Raw genomic sequence first — 26672 nt, 5'->3', positions numbered from 1 at the left:
CTATAGTGATGTACGCTGAATCAGCTTGCTCAAATTGAATCTCTAGTCCATATCAATATTGTATTTACAGCTACGGTAAATTAGCAAAACCTTTGAAAGCAGCACATCAGAGACATGTACTGTTTTGCCATAATGTTGTACTTTTCACTGTAATCCAATTATTGGTTCTCAGTTTGAAGCACGTCAGCAGAAACGATTAATTAAAGTGGATTAGGTAAATAATGGACCAGTTACATTTCATGTCATTTGTCTGGTCACTGTGGGGCTTCAAACAGCTGCTAATGGGTTTACCTCCAGGCCCCAGAGTGGTTCCACCTCCAGAGCTTGTACACTGATGCTGGTCACCTGAGGCTCCTCTGCATTAATTTCCATCCTCTCTGATATCCCTCCACCATGTGGATACTCAGTACCTCTGTAGTCCGGCCCGAATGACTGCCCCAACAGAGTGAGGGGTGATTCCTGTGTGTGAACCAGGCTGGAGCCAACAAGGTCATTCTGCTTAGCACTACTGAGAGACCCCTGGCTGGTCTGGTTGTGTGTTAAGGTCACAGATGTGCAGCCTCCTGAGTGTGTCAGAGTGCTGAAGGCAGTGTGGAGCTGTGGTTGGCCGGAGGGGGTCAGTGAGGCGTGGATGGGTGTTGGGGAGCTGGCCCGGGAGTGTGAGAGGTCAGTGTTGACCTGAGCACTCAGAGAGGGGTGGGACTGACTGAGACTTCCAGGGGAACACAGGGTGCGGGAACTACTCATGGTGGCTTTGTACCCAACCTGAGGGCCCTGACCGGTCCCTGGGAATCCTTGAATGGGAGAACTGAGGGCCAGGCTAGACAGGCCGGGCAGGCCTTGTGAATGTACCATGTAGGGAGAGTTAGGTGTAGTTCTGGAGGTCTGGAAAGGGCTGTGTTGTGCCTCTATTCCCTGACCAGTAGTTCTACCTCTGTCAGAGCAGCAGGGATGTAAAGAGGATGGCCTGGGACTGGACGGCTGGTGAAGGTGCTCCACCTCCACCTTTTGGCCCGGAGTGGGACTTCTGCCCTGGGTGGACACCCCACTGTAGCTCCACACATTCCTGACAGGGTGGCTTACTGGGTCATGGTGTAGGTGAGGCCCAGCAGGCGTATTGAAAGGCACCTGTGTCTGCCAGTCACTGGCAGCAGTCATGTTGCTGTTAGCGTTGGGGACCATCTGCATGCCATAGGGATATGTAGGGATGGAGGAGCTATAGTGAGGCATGGTCACATGGGCCTGCAGGAAATGCATCATTTCATGGAGCTCCTTGGTCAGGTTGGATACCTCCTGGTTAAGGTTATTCATCTGTGAAAGAGATTAAACAATTTAGGGTAATGAAAGCTTAGGTCAGTGGCCTGAATGAAAGGTGATTATTCATTGGCAGAAGATGAAACATTTTGAGTTTACTGTCTCTCTCTCTCTGTAAAAAATTGTAGTTCATTTATGGCTGATCAAAGAAACTAAAGAGAAGCACAAGCCCCCTAAATTAGCCAATGTTTTAGTATGGGCTTTAACATTTGGAGCAGCTCCTTTATAACGCTCCGACATTTTACTTCAGCAAAAATGACTTTCAGTTTTCTCTTGCCCTCACACCCTGCGCTTTGTACTTAATGTTTAAAGTGTGTCAGGAATGGCCTGTTTTTAGACACTCAGCCCTCAAGGATACACTGAAAGTGGAGTACTGACTCTGAAGAGGGTGAAGAAAAAAGTTTGGAACTAGAGCTCTCTTTGTCGAAATGGAGGAATTTATTCATTCATCGATATGTAGCTAATCAATTTAGCCCTAGATTTATTTATAAAGACATTCGCCCATTCCACTGGTCATGTTCATACCTCTTTGTTTAGCTTTCTGATGTCCTGTCTCACTTCTTCCGTCTCCAGTAGCAGGTTTGCACTCACCTGGAATGGGTCTGTGATAGAGGTGAGGGGTGGGGGGTGGGGGGGGGACACATCAAATTATATCACTATTTCTCCTCCAACCAAACGCATTTTGTGAAATATTTTCACATTTTCTTTTAGCTAATTTTAGTTAGCTGTTTATTCCCATTGAGGCCATTACCTTTGCCATTAGTCTTTGCCTCCCTCTGCTCCACATTGAAGTGAAATGTGTGCCCATTATCCTCAATTCCATCCACAACCCTAAAAGGACACAGCAAACAGACAGGTTCACACTTTGTTAAGAGATATACAGTACATTTACAAGTAATCAGAAAACATCCAATGAACGGTAGCTTTACGCTTTACATTGCATTATTTTCTCTAAATGACTGTAATTGCTCTCATCATACACTTACCTGGGGCTCAAGTCCAGCGGGCTGACACAATGTAGAGAGGGGATGAGCAGCTTGGCTGGCCTCTGACACAAGCTTGGATCTGTGACAACACAGGGCAATGGGAAGTGGGAGAGCTCCTCATTGGGCACGATCTGAGGGCAGGTGCTGCGGCCTCTACACCCCTGGACCGGGGACCGGCAGAGACGGAGTGCGTTGATGTGACAAAGCTCCTCCCCCAGCAGAGTGTTTAGGCAGGGATGGCGACTCGGGCTACCCATGCCATGTAGCAGGGGCAGCTTTACTTGATGGAATGCTTCGTTGGCACAGTGTCCCATATCCTTGCCAGGATCCATATCTTCTGCTTCCACTACAAAGGGCGGTTTGTGGTCCCCATCAGCTCGATCCTGAGGGGGAGAGGAGATGTATGTAAGTGTCGGTTTGTCTCAGGATTCATTTAGTCTTGCAATGCCAGTGTGTTTGTGGCATGGTTCTCTCCACTATCAATGAATGTGGCATGTAGAAACCAATTAACTATGTAATTAAAGGTATATTCTTAATAATAGTAATAATAGACTGACTTGACTGACTATAGCGCCTTTATCCAAAGCACTTTACAATGGCCTCTCATTCACCCATTCACACACACATTCACACACCAATGGGGGCAAGCTACCATGCAAGGTGCCGGCCCGCTTACTGGGAGCAATTTGGGGTTCAGTGTCTTGCCCAAGGGCACTTCGACATGTGGCCAGCCGGGGCTTGAACCGCCGATCATTAGTCAGCAGCATTTAGAATGCCATGGTTTCAAATTGAATGTGTGAAGCACTCACAAACTGCACATATTCACACCTCAATGTTAAATAGTTTGAGCAGCTATCATTTCAAACACTATCATTTCGGAATAGTTTATTAAGCTGTGTCTCTGTCGATAGGCTGGTTACAGTATATCTGCATGTTAGATGAATGTGCTACAGGAAAACAGATGAAGGCTTATTCCACCAAATAATTCATTCATTCCACAACAGGCGGCAGACATGACAGAGATTGCCTTTCAACAGGAGCATGCACAGTAATGAAATAAAGGTAATAAAAGAGTGCATGTGTGTGCATGCGCATATGCACAGGCACGCGTTTGTGTGTGCATGTGTGTGTGTGTGTGTATTTGTGTGCATATGCATATGTGTGTGCGTGTGCGTGCGTGTATTTGTGCACTTGTATGTGTGTGTGTGTGTGTGTGTGTGTGCACGTTTATCTGCAAGTTAGTGTGAGTGTGTGTATTTGTGTCTCACCTCTGCCTCACTGCCCTCTCTCAGGTTGTAAGTCAGGTTGTGGTGGATGTCACAACTGAAACGACTGCCATACTCTGGGTAGAGCCCCAGGACTTCCTGTAGAGCCCGTACACTGATATACTGCAGGTCACAGTAGGTCAAGGCTTTCACGTCTGCAATGCTCTTGATCACATGATCTTGCCTCGGCAGGTCTGCCCCAATCAGGTCACCTTTGCCTAGGTAGATTATACAGTTCATATTAATATATACGTTCCTCTCTCAAATCCTCATCACATTCATGTTTCTGTGAGAGAGTTTAAAGAAGAACTACAAACAGCAGAGAAGTACGATTGAACACGAAGACAAGAGAGAAAAAGAATAAAATAAAATAAAATAATAATAATAAACATTTATTACATTTAATTTAATTAATTAATTAATAACATGTAAAAAGAAGATCCAGTAAGGGAGTGGGCTACAAAGGACAGGAATACTAAGATTTGACCCAGACTGACCCAGTATAGCTAGAACCATGCCGTCCTTCAGCACCTCCAGAGATCCCGAACAGACAAAGTAGTTGGCCTGCAGGGCGTCTCCCTGGCGGATGAGGTACTCCCCGGGGGCACAGAAGGAGGTCTTGATGTGGAGGGACAGGGAGCGCAGACACCCCCGGCTGGCCCGCTCAAACAGCGGCAGCTGCAGGATGTCCTTGTTGAGTTGCATGGCGATGTCCGCCCGCAGCTCGTCTGGGAAGTCATGGAGCAGCTGTACGAGAGGGGAGAGGGGGAACCTTAGTACCCACCATGCCGCCAAATTCAGGTCTATGAACATTGAGTGAATACTTGTCAATGTTTGCTGAAACACACAGAATTAATGGGCATTTCTCTATGAACATAAGCAGGTTTCTGTGTTGGTTGCTTTGGTTATATTCTGGGCTTCAATGTAGGTTTATGTACGGTACAGTTGACAGTTGACACACACGTGTTTCACTTTAAATACGTGATGACACATATGCACCACAGATGAGAGGTGATAAGGCAAGTTCTCATGTACTGCTGCATCTGTAACTTCAGCGATGAATAAATTATGGTGACAAGGGTGTAAATGAGTGTTCATTATTCTATTCCTATCTAGATAACCATGGGCCTCTACAAAGCTATCGCTATGACTGGTCTAATAGTCTCACTTTCAATGGGTACATCCTAACTTCAGTGGGTTGAATTTAGACTTTATAAGGTGAGGGTGACCTAGATGTGAAAAATCGCATTTCAGATTTGGAACCAGACACCCACACAGAAAACGTTGTCTGTATTGTGAATAATGTATGACAACACCACCTACACTAACAGAACCATTTGATTAAACTACCAGGATTGAGCTGTTGCAGTTACTTCACAGTAAGGCATTCATTTCTCAGGTGCAACCAATAACCAACTCACAACTGAAAATACATAAACGAGACCAGCCTGTTAGAAGAGTCCGTCTAACCCTGTGTGTCATGGGACCAACCTCATTTGCGTTGATGCCGTTGGTGACGGACCAGGTGGTCTGGAAGTACTCTAGCATTCTCTGTTTCAGCAGCTGGGGCAGCCGGTGGACACGTATGAAGTCCTTCAGGTCCTTCATGCGTGTGTGGTACAGTGAGCGCCGCAAGTACATGCGCTGGATGATGGCTGTCACATTTCCAAAGACCACCGCATGCATCAGGGCTGGAGGTTGAATATGGAACAGAACAAATGGGAAGAGGTCACAAGATCTAATAAAATAAAATAAATAAAAAAATATTCAAAGTTCCTGGCAGTCAGGGTATGGAGGAGTGAGTATCAATGAAGGACTAAGCCTCTCTGATTCACAACTTTCTTGTGATATAATAGTGCACTTATTGTAAGTTGCTCTGGATACAAGTGTTTGCTAAATGAGTAAAATGTGAAATGTAACTCTAACTAAAGTTAGGGTCAGTTTTTGTTGTTTTTATATAGTCACTGTCAATGGGATAGTCGGCAGGAAAGTAACTTTAGTCTCACCTCAGGGGAGGTTAGTGGAGGCATAAAATGGAGGATTCATTGTAATCCCTCATTGTAATGCAGGGAATGGAATGAGGATGGTATCAAGCACACATGTTTGATACCATTCCTCGTTCCATTCCATGCATTCCATTTGATACCATTCCATTCCATGCAATACAATGAGCCCGTCCTCCAATTTCTTCCTCCGCCTGCCTCCACTGAAGAAGTATGAAGTCAGTAGGAACTGACTCACCCCCTATAAGCATGATGCAGATGGAGAAGATCTTCTCAGAATCAGTATTGGCACAGACGTTCCCAAAGCCCACACTGGTGAGACTGCTCAGGGTGAAGTAGAGGGAGGCGATGTAGGCACTGGGCATGGAGGGACCACCCATGGTACTGTTAATGTAGGGGGTCTCCAACCTCTTCCCCAGCTCCTGCAGCCAGCCTGTAGGAGGGATGGACAACACAGGGGAACAAGGGAGAGGGAGAGAGAGAGAGAGAGAGAGAGAGAGAGAGAGAGAGAGAGAGAGAGAGAGAGAGAGAATGAATCACAAAAATGGCTTATACTCATAGGAATACAACAAAAGGTTTGGGATGTCAGCTTGAGTGATGATTGTCCACCCCAAAGGAACTAGCCTTTGTCAAAACGACCTACACTACTAGCCTTTGTCGGCGACCTACACTTCCTGTGTTAGGTGTGAGAGGAGGAAGAAGGACTGAGAAACCTGAGAAGTCATGTTCAGAGACAGCGTGCTGGGAGGGCACCAGGTTTTTTATTTTATTTTATTACTATTTTATGTAGAGGTAACAGTGATCACACGTGGCTGCCTCCCTATAACAATGCACATCGTCAACAGGGTGCTGTGTGAGTTGTCCACTTACACACACATGCACACACAGATGCACACGCACACACACACACACACACACACACGCACACACACACACACACACACACAAACGCACACACACACACACACACACACACACACACACACACACACACACTCACCAATGTCCCAGGTGACAGGGTCGCTGCTCTCTATCTCCTTGCGTCCAATGACGTACCAGACACAGGCCATCCAGTGTGCAAGCAGGGCGAACACGGACATGAGCAGAGTCAGGACCACAGCGCTGTACTGGGAGTAGCGGTCCAGCTTCTGTAACAGCCGCAGCAGCCGCAGCAAACGCACCGTCTTCAGGAGGTGGACCAGAGACGTCTGGACAGGAGAGAACACATACAGAATTCCATATAGATAACACAGATAAAACATACATGATTATTCTCTCATATACAGACATACATGGAAATGTCATTGGAAACAAACTGCGTGCATACAGTACACACATGGATACCAAGTCAAAATAGAAAAAGAGAGCTGCAGAGAGTACATCGAAAAGAAAAGTATGAATATACAATACTGTGCATATAGTATATGTGTATTTGTTTCTATATCTTTGTCAAAGCCATATGGGATCAGTGAGTCTGAGACGGTTCGGTCTTTTATACCAGAGGTTATAGATAGACTGTACTGAACTAATATGATCTAGGACAATGTTAGCTTGAGCAAACGGCTTCCAATAAATTCCACTTCCAATAAACCACATCCTTAGAGCAAAGTGACTTTCATACGCAAAGAGTGCTGTAGCACTTTTCTATTTTCAGACTGTGAAAAGCAATTAGTACTGGGTGAGGTAGTGTTAGCAGCCTGAAGAAGAAGTCAAGAGGATATTGAAGAACATTAATGTCTGTCTGTGATTTAAAGGTTGTGACAGAGAAAGGGGGATTAGAACTGCAGTTATTGTTTGTCTTGTGGATGAGAAAGGACGCCGGAGAGCTGGAAGGAGATGATCAATAAAGCCGTGGGGAGCAGACCTAATCCACAACGATCCAACCTTCAAGGGCAATAAACAGGACCAAGAACAAGACAACCAAGACAACAGGAGCTCTCTCTCACATATCGTTTGCCTAACGCACACACACACACACACACACACACACACAGACACAGACACAGCCACAGACACAGACACACAAACACACACCCCACACAACTCACCACTGTGATGTTGAAGGCATACAGAAGGTCAAAGGGCAGAGCAGCAATCAGGTCTACAAAGAACCAGGTAGTGCAGTAGTGGAGGTGGATGGAGCGGGCATCATACACCACCTGACCTGACTGGCTCACATAAGTGGTGCGGAAATTCAGGATGATATCTGCAGAGGAACAGGGAGAAAACACAGCTGAATATGAACACACAAATGAATAAATAATTGTGGAATCATATTTATAGGAATTTCACTCTGCAACCCACACAATTGTATTTTTACGATCCGCGATATTTTACTAGTACCTATGATTTTCCTAGGTCATGACAATCATGGCACAACGAAAAAGGGTTTGGATGAACAGCATCTGATGCACAATTGCAGAGTGTGCTACTTTTGCACAAGAACATCATTGCACATAATCATCACTCTGTCCTGAACTTGTGGAGAGACTGAGCTCCACCACAGCTGTGCTAGGTTCACACCACCCTGCGAGCAGAAAATGGGACAAATGCTAGGAAAGACTCTAATTGTGAGCCGTAACCTGGGGCGACAGAGTGAGTGAAGACAGGTGGGAGGGACTATGGTCTTGCGTGCCCCATTGCCAAGGAAATCACCATAGCTACTGTGAGGAATACACTTATTCTTATTCACTTAATTTCACCGTTGATGAGACACCGCTGCCGACATCTTACCTAGGATGAAGAGCATCTCCACGGCGATGTCACTGCCAATGGTGCTGCGAGAGACGGAGTCACAGTCGTTGTCGTCGTCGTGGCCTACGAAGCAGACGTTGTAGGGCACGGTGACTGCAACGTAGAAGGTAGCCAAGAGGATCAGCCAATCCCACAGTGCCTTGGAGACGCTGTAGTGCAGCAGGATGAAGCGGGACTTCTGCACGGCCGCCACCTTGTACTCTGGCAGAGAGGGCTTCCGGAACACACTCTGGAGAGAGAACAGAGAACATAGAACACAGGCATGGGTGAAATACAAACAAAAACATCATACTGCTACATGTGTACTACAGGTGTACCTCCATGAAATCGTAAGAGGGTGCACTCTGAGACATAAAAACACCCAGAAACACTACAGCAAAATCAGCGTCGCGCTCCTCTAGTGACAATTACAGCTTTATTGTGGTCTAAGAGAGACTGCCTTTCAAGAACTAGAGACATCTTCGGCTTAGGGTATTGAATGACTTCTTTTGAAGACTTACATAACCAACATTAAGGCTTCATTGTGTCACTGCCGAAAAGGCAGGTAGTCGTCTAATTTGCTGGGGATCAATTAGGTTCTATATTCTATTTAAAGTGCATTTTTAAAAATGACATTATTTTCTTCCATAGGAAAAGAGATGGAGACAAGATCCAACATTTCAGAACATTCGTTTTTTAGGATAATGAGGAATTAGTGGTTGCGCATGAGGCACCTGGACCCGCATATCTCAACCTGTGCATCTCCACATGTTTTTCAGCTATTAGCCTCACAGTATTTAAAGGTAAAAAGACCTTTCTAAAAATAAAAGATAAGAATAAAAGATTCTGTGTTTTGTTTTATGTGAATATGAAGTGATGAGGTCTCTTTGAGGACTTGCTATGTCATGCTGTGCCCTCTCTTCTGGAGCTTTGCGTTAATTAGTGAGATGATATCCCTCTGCCTCGTGTCCCAATTTGCAAAGGCCACGGCACATCCCTCTGCAATACCCACCACTACAAAGACTTCGACAGACTGAAGTTTCAAAGGCTGTCTGATCAATTCCCTAAACAGGGAAAAGCTCAGCCTTCCTTAGATGAGTAGGTAAATGTCACCTATCCCCATTTACATCAAAAAACACAATTTAAGAGAGATGGATTGGTTTAGACTTAGAGAGATGACTTCATTCTAAATGGTTCTGAAATCGAAATGAATCATAGGCATAACATGGCACAGGTTTTAGCTGTGAAGCTATGCGACTTAAGTGGTTACAGTGAATGATCAGTCAATACAGTGAGGCAATACCCTCCATACAACACACTAAAGAGGGGGTTCTATGGGCCAAGGAAAGGGAACTCACGTTGGTCAGCTTCCTCTTGCCCCTCTTGGAGAACTGGTTGGTGAGCCGACACAGCGCTGTCCTCCCCCTCTGGCGGGCCCGGGCAAAGTGTGAGCGGTTGCTCTTTGTATTCTCTTGGTCCTCCTCGGAGATGCCTGCTTGAAATAAGGGGCCGCAAAAAGTGGGTTATTATGTTCTCAGGGTCTTCCTCTTGTTGTAGCCTTCTAGAAAGTACAGAACAGCTGTATTCATTGCATGAAGGTTTGAAGAATGCCTGTAGCCTCACCTTCTTTCCTGCTGTCGTGATGGCTTCTTCCATATGACTCAGTGACATCCTTGAAGGAGAATAGGAAGAGAACTACCTCTCCTTTCTCATTTTTGATTGGCACAATATCAAGTAGGCACCAGAATGGATTGCCTGTAGAAGCAGTATGAATAAGAGGTTACATAAACACCCTCTGCTGTACTTTATATCCAAACACTGCTACACCTCTCCTGGTGCTCAATCCTCATTGGATTACCTTGCTCCCATTGGAAGTACACAGTGTATAAGAAAAACACACCAAAATAAAATAAACAATACTAACAATGGCCAACATATGTGACACGGTCTGGTGAAAAGATTTGCAGGTTGCGCAAATGACCAAAAAGCTGTTTTTGCATATTACTAAACTTGAAGTGTTGAAGTGCCCACTCGATGTAACAAACAACAGTTTTAGGATCGCTAAATACTTATAATTTGTGAATTGGATTCACTGTATCATCTGCCATAGGCTACTGGGTGATACATGGCTTGTAAACAAATGTACGTTTTAGGACGTGTTAAAAAGCAAGGACTGTGTGATCATCTAATTAAGTGTAGTTCTTGAGTTCTCAGCATGTTGTGATGTGCTAAACATGCAGTTAGATGTTCATAGCGATGTTCCTTCTTAGCTGCTAGCTACTAGCAGCTGTTTTCTGTGTGTTTTGATTCAGAGCGAGTTTCCGGTATTTAGTTTGAGGTGTACCAACATTCAACTATTTTCAGATTTTAATGTATGACAGATCATTTGGAGGCTTACAATATGCACTTTCAAAAATTGGGAAAAAAACTGAAAAATGACCAGCCCTATTTGAGTACTTTTTCACCAGACCCTGTCACATATTTGTCTGTGTCAGAGACACAGGAGTGAAAACCCACTACAGTAAGGTGCTAAACAAATAAGTAGTACTCTAAATGAAGTTAACCAGGGGACCACTGGTGGACTCAGGGGGGGGCAGGGGGGGCGACCGCCCCTCCTGGTGCCCCCACGGTTGAAAAACGTCTCGCTTAAGTGCCCTTTTGAGTGGCGAAAATGAGAGGACTCCAATGGTCTAAACTTGTACCCCCACAGTTGAAAAACGTCGCACTAAAGTGCCCTTTTGAGTGGCAAAATTAGAGGATGTGCCCTATTGGCTGCCCTTCCAATGGTCTAAACTTGACCATGTGCACTGATGGGGTCCCATGTTGTACAGTAGGTCCCCTTTTTTTCTTTTCGCCCCTGCCCTTCAAACAGCCTGAGTCCGCTACTGCAGGGGACACATCCGTGTGTTAAGTGCTTACCGTTCTTCCTGTAGAAGCGCACCTCTCCCTGGTACTCCTGCTGGCCCTCCAGAGCCTTGTGCACCTCCTCTGTCACCCTCTCGCTGGTCTCTGGCCCGTGCAGGAAGCGGCACGTACACGTCTTCTGCATCACCTCTGTGCGCACGAACCCCGTCAGCTCACAGAACCCATCAGAGCAGTACACAATGGGGTAACCGTGGCGACCCTGAGCGTTCCCCAGCAGGAAGTTGCTGTCTATGGAGGATGAAGAGAGAAATGAGGAGTGTAGAAGTAAATGTGAGCGTCACCATTAAAGTGTTACAGAGAGAGAGCATTCACTGGCCTGAAGACAAATGTAATGAATAGTCAGAAACATGCTGCAACGTGCTTCCCTCATACAATAGGGTAAATGCTGCAAGATTTAAGCTTGACATGGTCTCTGCGCAATTGCATCAGATGCAGATAACAATCAAGATAGAACAGCACAGAAGATCACCGGCGCCCCCCTCCCCTCTCTGGAAGAGCTGTACAACACACGCTGTCTCAGGAAGGCCTCCAAGATCTCCAGGGACCCGACCCACCCTGGGTACGAACACTTTACCAGGCTGCCCTCGAAAAGGCGGTTCAGGACCCTGGCCGCAAGGACAAACAGACTGAAGAACAGCTTCTACCACAGGGCCGTCCAGGCCCTGAACACAGCAAAGACCTAAGTTCTGGGCCCTGGACAGTCTGGACGGATTGATGGCAGCTGCTGGACTGAAAAAATCAGGTGTAGTGCTGAGGCACAAACATGTACATTTCAAGCCTGCAAACTGTGACACTTTAAATAAATGTGAAATAATACTATTGTGCAATATGACAACCCTAGTCGTCTATCTGTACAGTATAGTACAGTGGATAGTGTACATAGCCTTTATTTATGTAAACCAGCTCCTTCCCTTCTTGTGTTTATTTTTTTTAAAGTTTTTCTTTTTTTTTTTCCTTTCCTAACACCAGGGGAGCCACCCCTCCTAAATTTCGTTGTTTGGTACCTGTACTGTAGCAATGACAAATAAAGTCCATTCCATTCCATTCCAAGATTGCTTTGAGTCCAGTCATCCAACCCCCACACTCCCCCCCAACCACATACTGTCATTCTTTGTACCCCCTCTCTTCATCCGTTGGCTGTGCGATAAAAGAGATCCCCAAGTCTTGTTCGGAGTCGATCTGTGCTGCTCCTGAACTCAATATATGCCATTTAGCTGACGCTTTTATCCAAAGCAACTTACATTACAGTGAGTGCATATCTTTTTCTGAATACAGTATATTATGGTCCCTGCGGAGATCAGAAAAGGCTTTGAAGTAAGGCTATGAGTGTGTGAAGTCTAGGTGGATACAGTCCTCCCAATGGGGGTCCACCAGAGGCCCTGAGGCCATTAATGGGGACAGTCGACAGAACATTCTCGCATCCCACCCAGAAGGACCCAGCCTATTTAATGACTACAGATTGTACTGCTTCAGTTGCTAGCTTTAATCCTGACATGTTTTTGGGCTGTATATTCAGCATGGCATACGCACGCACGCACGCACGGTCTTGCGCACACACACACACACACACACATATGCACAGTCGCATGCACACAATCATACAGGCACACACACACACACACACACACACACACACACACACACTGTGACGGCTATGAGTAGCCTGGTTGACTGTGTCTGTGTGTTTGTGTGTGTCTCTTTAACAGCTAAATAGGAGATGAGTCCAGTCCAGGGAATCCACCCCCCCGTGATAATTGCCAATCAACTCCAGCAGTGGCCAATCAACTCCAGCCAATCAACTCCAAACCAGCCAATCATCAGAGGCCACACCATTGAAAAGACCCAGAAAGAAAAGCAGCAGGAGCTGTGTGATTCCCTCACACAGTTCCCACCATTTGTTGTACTCCTTAGAGGTGGATGCTAGTTAGAGATACTTTGTTTAGTTTGTTAGTTCTGTGTATAGTTGATATTGTTAGTGATACTTTGTGTTTGAAACCTTTTTGTTATTATTTAGTCACTGTATACTTTAAGACATTGGTAGTAGTGACTTTTTGGTTTATTGTTTTAAAGAACCATCCTCGGGATGAGTTTATTGTTTGTTTTAGTTTGAGGCATTTGTTGTAGTTCCAATTCTGTTTTTATCTATACCATTAAGACATTTAAATTGTCTTGGCCTGTAATAAATGTCTTTATAAATAAATACATATCTTTATTACATAACACACACACTTGAACAGGGTTTCTGAGGGAAGGTGGTGAAGCGGCAGTGTCTGCTCTCGGCCCCCGGCGCTGAGACACGGAGGAGCGGAGTATGTCTGGTAATGTTTGATGAGCCCAGACACCTGGGGGGGGGGCGCGGGGCGCAGAGACGGAGGGAGGGAGGGGAGGGGAGGGGGGGGGGGTTCCTCTAGGAGTCAGCATCATGCGGGGGGTCTACACTGATGTCCTCTGACGTTTATGTGGGGGTTGGATGACTGGACTCATCTCCATCTCCTCGTCCTCGTCCTCCTCCTCCAGCTCGTTGGCTATGAGCTGCCGGGCCATGCGGATGTTCAGCCCTTCGTTATAGTGCATCTTCCTCATCATCTGGAACTGCTTCTTTTGATCCTCTGGGGTCAGCGCCTCCTCCTCTTCCTCCTCCTTCTCATCCCCCCTCATGAAGCGCGGCTCTGTACCCTCTGCTGCAGCCAGCTTGGACGCGAGGTCGTCCACGCTGGGCACCGTCGATTCTCCTTCCTCCTCATGAATGAATGAATGGTCTTCATCGTCCCCCACCACCATCCTGTTGTAAGGTGTGTTGGGTTCGTCTATCTTCATCAGGCCGTAGTCCTTATCTGCTGGATGGTACGTGGCCAGGATGTTCATCTCGTCCCATTTCTGCGACTTCTTCTGCTGCCCGTCCTCCAGCGGTCCAAGCTGCTCCGGCGTCTCCAGCGGCACCTCGGGGCCCAGTTTACTGTTCTTGTTCTTCAGGATACCTTTGATCGGCCTGGGGGCTGCCATTCTCACCACTGGCTTGTTTATTACTATTAGTTTATTAGTTTATTAGCACACACGCGTCTTCTTCACGGCTGCCTGCAACTACCTGTAGTCTAGCAGCAAGTCCTCAAAAAAGGCTTTAGTTTTTGAGATACCCCTACCCGAGGTAGAGCAAGTTACAACAATGATTTTTCTTATCTTTAGGGTCTCCCATTAATGAAATTGATTGTTGTAAAATTTTATTTTTGGGGAAAAGATGTTTTTTTGGTTGTTCTTTAGAGCTACCCCAATCCCTGAAAAAGAGCCAAATTAGACCAGGCCGAATATGGGGAAGGTGACAAAAAAGCCCATAACTTGAGAATGATCACTCTTTTCCTCTTCAGATTTGCTGAGGTATGAACCAGGTGGTTGTCCTACATCACCAAATAGTCAGACAACTATTTACCTAAATAAATACTGAATTATAGTCCTGTAAACTTAGCTTTAGTTTAGACGGAAATTGTACTTTTTGGTGACAGGAACATAGGACTCCATCACTTTTCTCTCATTTATCAGAAAAACAGAAATCCCTGAAAAATATATCATTACTGAATTGTCTAGGGTGCTATTGAACAATAACCAGTAGTTGTATGGAAATATCTCATACAGTTCTATTGCAAATGAGATTTCTTTAGACATAGGCCTACCTCTTCTCTGATACAGTCAAATTCCGAATGGGGGATAAGTGGCATAATAGCCTATAAGTTAAGAATGCTCACTCTGATGGTCATCATATTTGGAGAGGGAAATACCAGGTGGCTGAACTACATCACAAAATAGTCAGAATAAGAGTAACCCAATAAAATAAAGTTTATTAGTTCTAAATTACAAGCCTCTAAAACATAGGTGTAAATAGTACAGGTTTTATTAAAACTGGAACCTTAATTCAAAGTACAATTAAATACAGTCCTCAAACATTAGGGGACACATTTTGACATTCTGCACAGCAGGTGCAGAACTCTGTACAGGGAAGGCCAACAGAGAGGCACTGGCACTTTCCACTCTCTCCACACTTTGCATCTTTGCAATATAAATGAGTGATGTCTCTCACTTCTGTAGGTGCTGGGGGTTTTGTAAAAAGGACAGGTTGAATGGCCCCATCTCTGATAATCCACCCCTTGCCAATAGGACTCCATAACAGGGGTTTGGGCATGTGGCTGTGACACCATACCGCTGTCTGGAACATTGCTCTCTGCACATGCTGCTGAAATGCATCCTCTGTTGGCGGCAGATTTGCAGAGGCTGTATCAGATGTTGATGCAATTATGAACCTCAGTTCATCCAGGTTTGTGCACATCAATCCATTTTCCATTTTCTTTTTTCCATATAGGAGAAGCGCAAATTCTCTTGCGACTGGCAAAGACTCTTCCAAGCTGGCAGAGAGTCCAAAATGGGCCAGATCTTTGAGCTCGCTGAGATGGGTCTTGAGTTTGTTGAATGCTGTTGTCTTTCCTATTCTGTACAAACTACTTGTTGTGTCACAGCCAGTGAGTGCATGACATGCTGGTAGACAGTTAGACATGTCTTTTCCAATCTTCTCAGATATGGTGTTGATGGGGACATATCTCTCTCTCATTCCATGGCCTGTATGCATGTACACCAGAGATGAACCAAACATTTCTTTGCTTGCATAGTATATGAGCAGTACTTCCACATCTGTGTCATCAGACCTCACAATGATGCGGGAATATGACTCTGCAAGATGTATGGCATGGAGCACCATCCTTGTGTCTGCCTCCTCCTGATCACTGTACAGTGATGTCAAACTGCTGACTCCTGCTGTGCAGATGCTCTTCACCTCCTCCCCTTTATCAAATCCACCTGCCAAGATGATGGAGTCATCTGAGTGTAGTCTCTGTGGGGCTGCAGTGACAATGTAGTTGCTCACAAACATGCACAGTGCAGTCTTGTTTCCACTACTCCTCAAGTACTTCCTGTAGTTTGGGACATTTGTGTTGCCAGTGATAACATGTGTAGGCCTTCCATCACTTGCACCTCTCCTTTGCCTCTCCAGGTCTTTGATTGACTGTGGGCCGTCATACCTGTCAAATACCATGACCACACATTGCATTTCTTGTTTTCTATTTAGAAGTGACAAGATCTTCTTCAGGATGCATTCTGCTAGCTCACTGAAGGTCTGGAAGGCTGAATCATGGAGGCTTTGAAGCATAGCCATGCCATCAATGATGTATGCAGATTTCTCTGTGGTGTCAGACAGCTCTTGCATCACTTCTACTACCGACTCCAGTTTTTTTGCAAGGTCTGCTTTTGTGGTTTTTCTCATCGCCCCATCGTCATAGAAGAGAGAGGGTGGGACAGCAGCCAATTCATGACGCATCACATTCTCCAATGATACGTCCCTTTGTTTTGAAACAGCCAGGAGTCTCCTGAAGAGGACATCGGAATCCATCTGAAGCTGCTTAGATTTACTAGATTTTATTACTGCTATCATATCTGTGAATGTTGCCAATTTATGTCTTTTCTCAGGATCCCAGAAACTTTTTGGTGTATCACTCTTAAGTCGTTCATCAATGAAATTAGCATTTAGCTTTTCTCCATCTTCCAGAAAGCTTGAGAGATCTTTTGCCACCTTTTGTGATGCTACTTGTCCACTTGAAATATTGATGAGCTCATCGGGAACTTTCTCCAAATCAAATGGGTTCTGCCTGTCTTGCACAAACTCCATTATCTGTATAGTTTCCCTCTCATCCCTGTCCATGCGGGCTGCTCCATGTTCTTTGTGGGATTTTGGTGCATGTGCCGCTGCATCACAAAGCTCTGTCATGGCATCGCAGTACTCACTGGTGACATGCCTTGTAATGAGCCATCTTTTCAGAGCTCCCTTTCGTAGTGTGAAGCCGATAATGCCTCCTTGACCCTTTCCTTCTCTGTTGATAGTTTGTTCAAGTGCTTGATCGGTGGCTACACAGTTGAAGTTTCTCTCATCTGAGCGCCGCACAACAAACCCTCCTTCTCTCATGAATTTGTAGGACTCTGGTTGGCTTTTTTCAAGGGCTTTCATTTCAGCTATGTAGACTGGCATGTACTTTGCATAGTTCATCCTGCCAGCAGCCCGGAACCATGGTATTGCTTCAGACATGCAGTTGAGATGAAGGTCAAAGTTAGCTTCACGCTCTGATCGTAGCATTCTGAGTAAGAGATCAGCCCCTTTGAGGAAATTCAGCCAGTACTTAAAAGTTGCTGATTGTTGAACTCCCCTCTCTGAAAACTGTTGTATTCTTCTCCTCAGTTCAGGAAGGTCTGTCTCCGCTTCACTTAAGAACTGTCTGGCAGAGACCTGGTCGTTGCCATGAAAGGCATGCTGCACATCTCGCAGGAGGTGTTCTTGTTCAGCAGACAATGGACTTTGGCCTTTTTTGTTCAGCCAGGAGACCAGTGCCATCCAGAAGAGCCTGAACAGAGCCTCTGAAACAACCTTGATGCTCCTCACACCTCTTGTCAGTTGTTTACCCTGAAGCATCTGCCGAGCTGTTGCGTCAGCATAGACTCCAGACTCGGTTATCATGTCAAAGAGGCCCCCGTCTGCATACACCTTCCCAATGCTTGCCAGAAAGGCCATGGTGACGTGCATTCCTCCAATTCTCATGGTGATCTTGCCATCCAAAGCTTCAGGTTTGCTCCACAGAATTTGCTGTGCTTTGCTGTAGATGGCAAGGTCAGCAGTTACAAGTATATGCCTCTGTCCCAGTTCTTGAGCAAGCTGTGTGAGCTGCAAAAGAGCTGTATAGATTGTAGATAGGTCTGATGGTGAAGCTCTTATGAAGGGCATATATTGTACTGTTGTTAATGGGATGTCTGACGTGGATACATAGGCATTGAATGCAGACCATCCTGGGATTCTCTGTTCTTCTTCTTTCATGATACGGCTCACCTTCCAAAGTAAGTCTTGGCCTTCTGCTGCCTGAGCTTTTGTGCTGTCTGATTTGAGGACCTGTGGTAGAACTGCTGGTGGTTCAGATCGCCTACCTGGCTTGATGTATCTGAAATTCAAGAACAAGTCATTAGGCATCTTTTGTCATAAAATTCAATCTTTAACAAAATTCCCTTACAAACAACAACACTCCAGATTCCTTAGATTATGATGTGTGACCTCACAAATAATGTGTAACTTGAATATTGGACAAATGCTAGTCTGACTTACACAAGTGTAATGTGAAACTTGAAGCCTCCAGTGCACATTACACATTTAACATTTTAATATTGGATTATATTGCATTAACATACAGTATATCCGAGCCATTTCAATCAAGTATTGCATGTGTCTGGCAGATAGTTGGTCTATAATATTTACCTCTGAACCTCTTCATTATCCAAATCACAGCTGTCCAGGGCATGGAGAGATCTCTCCGGGATTCTCAGGATGGGGTTGTGTGCTGTGGCAACATCACCTCTTCTGTATACAACAATTGCCATGGAATGTGTTGTATTTTTGCCATCCAGCGTCTCTTCATTCTGGTCAAAGTTGTCAATGGCTGCATCAATTATCCCATGTTCTGTGGTTCTTGTCAGTCCATTTGGAATGTAAACACCTTTGCTTCTCTGTAATTGATCTGCTGCTACTGATGTGAGAAATTGACGCACTTCATCATACGACACACAATGACCCATCATGTGTAGCTTGTTGATAAGGGCCTTGCTGCCAAACTCATGATGGATCATAATCCCAAGTCCTAGTGTGATAGGTGTACGTCTGCTGCAGCATTGTGCAATTAGATCATGGCAAAAGGTATTTCCCTCTCCAAATATGATGACCATCAGAGTGAGCATTCTTAACTTATAGGCTATTATGCCACTTATCCCCCATTCGGAATTTGACTGTATCAGAGAAGAGGTAGGCCTATGTCTAAAGAAATCTCATTTGCAATAGAACTGTATGAGATATTTCCATACAACTACTGGTTATTGTTCAATAGCACCCTAGACAATTCAGTAATGATATATTTTTCAGGGATTTCTGTTTTTCTGATAAATGAGAGAAAAGTGATGGAGTCCTATGTTCCTGTCACCAAAAAGTACAATTTCCGTCTAAACTAAAGCTAAGTTTACAGGACTATAATTCAGTATTTATTTAGGTAAATAGTTGTCTGACTATTTGGTGATGTAGGACAACCACCTGGTTCATACCTCAGCAAATCTGAAGAGGAAAAGAGTGATCATTCTCAAGTTATGGGCTTTTTTGTCACCTTCCCCATATTCGGCCTGGTCTAATTTGGCTCTTTTTCAGGGATTGGGGTAGCTCTAAAGAACAACCAAAAAAACATCTTTTCCCCAAAAATAAAATTTTACAACAATCAATTTCATTAATGGGAGACCCTAAAGATAAGAAAAATCATTGTTGTAACTTGCTCTACCTCGGGTAGGGGTATCTCAAAATCTGAGGGCCCTTCCTGCTAGACTACTGGCTGACATGTAAACACGGTGCGCTGTTGCCACGGTTACCGTAGTCGGATAGTACCGGATATTTCTCTAGAAAATTTAACAAACACCAATTAAATTACTCTACAATTGAGAAAGAAACTCTTGCTTTGCTATTAGCTCTGCAACATTTTGAAGTATATTCAGAGAATATGAAATGTTAGAATAGGTATAGCATAGCATAGAGTACAGCACAGTGTTTTATTTGTATAGTATAGTATAGTGGATAGTGTACATCGCCTTTATTTATGTAAACCAGCTCCTTTTCCCTTCTTGTTTTTCTAGTTTTTTTTTTTTTTTTTTTTTCTAGCACCAGGGGAGCCCCCCCTCCCAAATTTCGTTGTTTGGTACCTGTACTATATCAATGACAAATAAAGACCATTCATTCATTCATATATGTGGGGTCCAGTTCCTTGCTGGTGGTGGTGTTCACCGATCATAATCCCATTGTTTTCCTATCTCGGATGTATAATCACAATCAACGTTTGATGAGATGGGCTTTGATAGTGCAAGATTACAAATTAGAAATAAGACATAAAAAGGGGATAGACAATGTGCTAGCAGCAGCGAACTAGAACGTCACACACACACACACACACACACACACACACACACACACACACACACACACACACACACACACACACACACACACACACACACACACACACACACACACACACACACACACACACACACACACACACACACACACACACACACACACACACACACACACACACACACACACACACACACACACACACACACACACACACACACACACACACACACACACACACACACACACACACACACACACACACACACACACACACACACACACACACACACACACACACACACACACACACACACACACACACACACACACACACACACACACACACACACACACACACACACACACACACACACACACACACACACACACACACACACACTATGAATGACAATAACAATGTCTTATCAAAAGGAAACCATACAGAGAATGCAAATATCATCCATGTGTCTTTTTCTAACTCATCTATGTACACACATCTGCACATTAATAAGAAACATTATTGCAGGTTATTGCAGTATGATATCCTCTAATACCGTCTGATACAGCTCTACATTCCCAAGCAACATTCTGTTTCTATGACAACCCTGAGGCGGATTTTACCAAGGCTTAATAAGGGGATCTATTACATAACTTTACTGTATCTTCACTCAAAATATACAGAGCAGTATGTTCCAGGGATGAATACTGAGAGTGTTTTCCCCCAGTCTCCTATTCACTCACTTAAAGTCGTCTCTAACGGGTGAATGTGAGACTGGGCTGGACAACACCATCTCAGGACAGGAAGTAACGTTCTGTATCCTGCAAAGAGAAGCAGGGGAAGGCAATTCCAAAAGCACCCCTAAACTCACCCTTTAACAAAACCCAATCTATTTATATGCCTAGTCCTGACAGCCGTGTGCACTTTCGACTACCACCTACCGTCACTGCTCCAAAATAGGGTTTCATCCACCTTGAAGGAACTCCTCTCAACAGTATAGAAGTGTCAGTCCATAAGTGCAGAGCATTAAAAGGTTAGGCTGTGAGAGACAGCAGAGCCCTGGCCTGTATGAGTCCTGGTTTGACCTCAACACCGACACAAGTTAAATACCAAACACCTACAGTATCGGGACTGACCCCATCAGTGGGGATGTTCTGTCATGACAGGTGGACAGAACGGGAGGGAACATTATACTTTCAGCTGCCATAACAACTGGCATCATACAACTAGTTACCATCCATCTAATATATTGTATATCATCCGGATCAGATTCACAACATTCACCTGTTTACCTGTCTCTGGGAATAAAACAGATGGTGCATTTATTAAAGCGATATGTTTTCATGAATAATATTATCCCTGATGTATTGTTTAATACATTGCATGGCCATCCTTTATTTCACTTACAATTTAGCCTACAGCTGTAAAATGAGCCACCCGCTTCCCTCGGGCCTATCCACTTTAAAATGTACAATAGGACAGTCAAACAGATGAGTCAGAACTCAGTACTCCATTGTGTTGCAACAATCATCCATCTCAGGCACCCTCCACAGCCCAGTGCCTGTCACTTGTCACCTGTCTCTGATTATCAAAACCCATTAAGTCATAGCCATATAGAGTTTCATATGAAAAGATTCCACTGATATTGTAAATATGTTCTCTAGGTCATCTATTCAGCCACTCTTCTTCCATAAGCGAAAGACTTGATTGTGTCACAGGATTGAATTTCATACCCAGAGTTGGGTATCACTGTATTAATATAGTCTTTGCAAGATCATGCCAATTAATAAAATAATTACCTTGAAGCATAATAATTATCTCCTGGAGATATACTTTTTGTAAATTCTCCTTACAGTGGGACTTAAGGAAAGCAAGACTATTTAATTTAGAATAGCACTAACATTTGGTTAAGCATGTGTTGCCATAATACACAAATCCAATAGATCAGATTACTTAAAAAAAAAAAAAAAAAGTTTACATCTGTGATGTACAGGCTCCAAATGTCTTGATATGTTTATTCAGCAGTTGGAGATGATTCATGGTTAGTTCTGACCAAAAGAAGACACTACCAACTAATACCAACATGATAAAATAATCACATTGACTCTGAGAGGTTAAAGGTTAGATGAGGATTATGTTATGGTTGAGTTAAGGTCTAACCTTGGTTCATTTCCCCCTGAGAATGGGTAAACTGGTGAAAGACTGAAAGGTGTGGAGATAATCTGTACAACAGCTATTGTACAACAGCTACATGATGTACCCTGACTTGAGTTGCCATAGCAATTTGTAGAGAAGAAAAAGTATTGCAAAGCTGTTATTTCCATCGTTTCCAGTGTAGTGTCCCTTTTTTTCTTAAGGGCAAAGCACAAATAGATTCGTGACTACTTAATACCGATGTTTTTTATTTTTCTTAGCAAGGGCATTATTCTACTCAAGGAAAAAAGCAGAGAATAAAACATGGTTATGCTCCTTAAGCTTTCACTTTCAAGGTCCCTAGTTTTGTGTCACTGACGCTGTGATGATTCAATACATAGCTTACATGTTTAGAGTGAGTCTAGTTCTAAATTCCACTGCTTGTTTCACTCCTATTTTTGGAGGACATGAGAACATCTCTTACAGGAAAATGTACACTGAAATGAACAGTATATGATAGCATAGACGTGGTTAGTTAGATCCCTCATTACAGTAGGTGCACTTGACTCAGACTCGATAGAGATCGAAAGGTGAAACAAAGTTGTTTTTCTAAACCAGACAGCCAGACAGCAGGCACCTTTGTCCAAAATCAATGACTCTATAATGCTCTGCCAAAATGCAGTCTTTTTCTCTCTCCCAGTCCCAATCCTCCCCTTGTTCTGTCTCAATCTCCTCTCTTTATCAGTGAATGTGTGTGTAAATGGGTGAATGAAAGGCCATTGTAAAGCGCTGTGGAATAAGGCGCTATATCAGTGTAATCCATTTATGTACCGTTACATTAGTATAACACTACTTTAACATCTACTACAGCTACTGCCAGTACCATGAGGGAGAACATGCAGAGAATACAACACCCACACAGGTAATTATAGACTGGAGTATTTGACAACAAAGAGAGCTTTAGCCTGCTGCGCCCAGCGATCACATAGACAACTATCACAGCTTGCAATCGGGAGGCTGCTGGAGGTCGAAATCGGACGATGGGCTCATTGTAATGCATGGAACTAACTCAAGATTTTCCTGCGTAACTCTGACATTCAATGCTGTTTTCTTTTACGTTGAAAGAGCATAACTTAGTGAGATCTACAGTACAGTATATACAGTACTGTACAGGTACTGTTTGAGTAACTATTGGCCCTTGCATAATTCATTATAATTAATTATCCCTGCTCAGAGTCTTCCAGAGAATATACAGTATGGACAGCTCTGAGCCTGCTCACATGTCAGGGTCACCTGGATGTCACTTCCATTCACACACAGGGAGGCCAATGTTCAGAAAACACAGTGGGAATTCAGAATTCAGGAAAATTCACTTGGATTTGATGGCTAGTCTGTGGAGTTGTCACCTACTGTACTGTACAAACCATACAATCACTTTCTGATAGGTTTCACTGCCTTTTATATACTGTAACTTTACAGGGCATTGACACAGCGGGTGAAGCTAATCAAACATATACAGTCCAGTACACATTATGCTCAATGAGGTGGGTGGAAGAGATTTATCTTGAGATAAATGTAAAGTAAAATGTTTAAACTGCTAGTTTCATATTGAAAAATATTTGCTTGTTTCGTCAAAAAGCTCCTTTGCACCCCTCTCTGTCTTCTCTCTTTTGAATTTGTCCCCCCACCTCCCACTCCACATCAGACCCGCTTTGTCTTGTCTAACGTTTGGCCAGCCCGGCCACCCACGCCTGGGACACAGAGGGTGGCCTGTCTAGCCTGGGAGAGTGTCTGGTCTGCTACTGTGTGTGTGTGTGTGTGTGTGTGTGTGTGTGTGTGTGTGTGTGTGTGTGTGTGTGTGTGTGAGAAAGAGTAAGAGAGAATATGAGGGTGCATGTGTGTAAGAGAGAGTGTCATTACACTGAATTAATGTATTAACATACAGTAGGACACAGACTGTGTCAGAAAGGCCCTCAGGATTATTAGGGACCCCAGTCACCCAAATCAGAAACTGTTCAAGCTACTGCCGTCGGGGAAACGGTACCGAAGCCTCAGGGCTAAAACCCAGAGGCTGATAAACAGCTTTATTATTTAAAAAACTGTTATTTTTTTCGCCAGGTATAAGCCACAAATTCGGGGCGCTTATTACTTCAGCACCACAGAAGATGAAACGGGAAAGCCAACAGCAGAGCAAGGGAGATATGAATCTCAGTTAATTTACCTGATTAACCAAATTTAAGACTACAGATTTAATATTGTATAGCTCAACTAATATCTGTGTTTAGTGCAACTAAACGCACAACAGGCTTACTGGAAAGACAGAAGTTATTTCATCATTAAGCTACAATTAAATATGCTTTATAGGTTTCAGGGCAAACACGTTGGCTGATGTCTAAATAGTAGGATTTTCATTTAAGCCAAAGTCTGTCATGTTCCTAATAATTTCAATTAATGTATTAATGTACATCTCATATGTTTAATCTCTATCCATCTAAGTTGGATAGACTACACTCTGTGATGAAATTATCTTTTTCATTTGCTTGCCTCACTTTTCTGAAAATGAAATCTGTTAAACAATTAATCAAGTTTGCATGGCCTAAAAAGAAAGAATACTCAGGGGATTTTTCTCAGGGGATTTTAAAAGAATCAGACTTCATAAACCCTTGAAATAGGTACATCAGAAACATTAATCAATCCCAAGATAATGTTCTTTAACGACATACACACAAAGAACTGCACACAGCTACATCATTATTCAAATATAAAAGCTTTGTTTGCCCATTGGTGAAAAGTATACTCCATACTCACTGTCCAATAGTTCAATGGGTAAAAAAGAGACACTTTTAACGGATTTTACAAACACATTTGATAAATAATGGGGCAATTTCCTAGACAAAGAGTTAGCCTCTGGACCAGTAGCCCTTTCAATTAAGATTTTCATTGAACATCCAGGATATTGGCCCAATTATATCCATACAAACCTGTAGCTTATGGATAAAAGATAGAGACATTCACATCTAGAGTGTATGCTACCTAGTGATATGATTGTTTTTTCTTTTGTCTTGTTCGCAATGAAATTGAAAAACCCCTCCTACACAGCAGTGTACATCTCAGCACTCATGCATCTTAATGAGTGACATCATGGCACAACAAGTGGTACTTGAATTCAACACAACAGCTCTTCCACGTCTGTGCTTTTAATACATTTGTCTGAGTATGTGAAGCATCTATCCATTAGTCATCATAAGAAAAATAAGTCTATGCTAGGTCCAGGGGCCATTGGCAGTCACAATGCTAGAAGAAGAATTACTTATTTTTGTCTTCAGACATCCCTGTCTGAGTGCTGGGTTACGTTTGTGTCGGATTGCCTTTCATCTCCACCACAGTGCCTTACAGAACATTGCGTCATCACCTACTTCCTACCAGTTGAGATTATTCACTCAATTAACCATCAAATTAGTTAAATACAGTACACTGATAAAAAAAAGCTCATTCACAGTTGTCATTATAACTGTAAATACAACTAGGGTAAACAGCTAACAATGTAATTGGCCCAGAATTGGAAAGTAGAGATTGATGTGCGTAACAACTGTTTATGTCCCATTGAACATTGTAGAAAACTGTACAGTAAACCCACAATAGTATAGTTGCAACCTATTAACAGCCCCTCTCCACACCAGAGGTAACAACAGATGTGCTCTAGTGAGCAGGGAGGGTAAGAGGATGGATGCAGAAGGTGGTACTTACGGGTGCCATCAAAGTGGTTGGCGATGGAGTCCAGGAAGGTGTTCTGGGGTGCCAGGAGGCCCTTCATCACGGGCATCTTGTCCAACGTTGGAGTCTCACAGCTGCTCTCACGACTGTAAGTCACTCCATCCCCAGAGAGAGAGAGAGCGCTGTGAGGAAGGATTAGACAGCCTAATATGCTTCTGGGAGTAAAGCAGAATCTCCTTGATCCAGTTTGATGGCTCAGCCGGTGAGGGTGGCATTTACTGAAGATTCAGGTGTGTAGACGTCTGTCTACCTCTCTGTTCCCGTTATGGTTTGTTCTCGTTGTTCTTCTTCTTAGCTCAGATCAAACAAAGTGAGTTTTTCGGTGTTAGCTCAGAGACATCAGGTTCAGTTATGTATCCCTCTGCTCTTTGCTCAAGCATCAGTCTGAAGTCTCACCTCATCCTCTGGTGGTCACACCTCCACAGAGCAGGAGAGCAGAATGCGCATGCACGCTGCTACCATCACTGAGTCTGTGCTCTGCTCTGCTCTCTCTCACTCTTCTGTCTCTCTCTCTCTCTCTCT

General features: G+C 43.9%; 2 protein-coding genes across 2 annotated transcripts; both read right to left on the bottom strand.

Annotated features, from left to right (window-relative positions):
* Positions 1–267: 267 nt before the first annotated feature.
* kcnh4a (potassium voltage-gated channel, subfamily H (eag-related), member 4a) lies at positions 268–26199 on the bottom strand (the record flags this gene model as incomplete). The annotated part of the gene is made up of 15 exons (XM_080523347.1): positions 268–1311; positions 1840–1916; positions 2066–2145; positions 2301–2683; positions 3569–3783; positions 4063–4312; positions 5057–5256; positions 5807–6001; positions 6569–6776; positions 7617–7774; positions 8302–8551; positions 9660–9793; positions 9925–10056; positions 11221–11454; positions 26124–26199. 15 exons carry the CDS (start codon positions 26197–26199, stop codon positions 268–270), a joined length of 3636 nt encoding a protein of 1211 aa, XP_080379473.1.
* Positions 13660–14229, bottom strand: LOC308151749 (protein phosphatase inhibitor 2-like; the record flags this gene model as incomplete). Its single annotated transcript, XM_080524657.1, has 1 exon — positions 13660–14229. The coding sequence occupies one exon, from the start codon at positions 14227–14229 to the stop codon at positions 13660–13662; it is 570 nt and encodes a 189-aa protein (XP_080380783.1).
* Positions 26200–26672: the final 473 nt, after the last annotated feature.

This window comes from Nansenia antarctica, assembly GCF_963989245.1.
Source record: "Nansenia antarctica genome assembly, chromosome: 2".
Classification (NCBI taxonomy): Eukaryota; Metazoa; Chordata; class Actinopteri; order Argentiniformes; family Microstomatidae; genus Nansenia; species Nansenia antarctica.
Note: the sequence above shows the minus strand (reverse complement) of the source record. Positions and strands in the feature narration are given on the sequence as shown.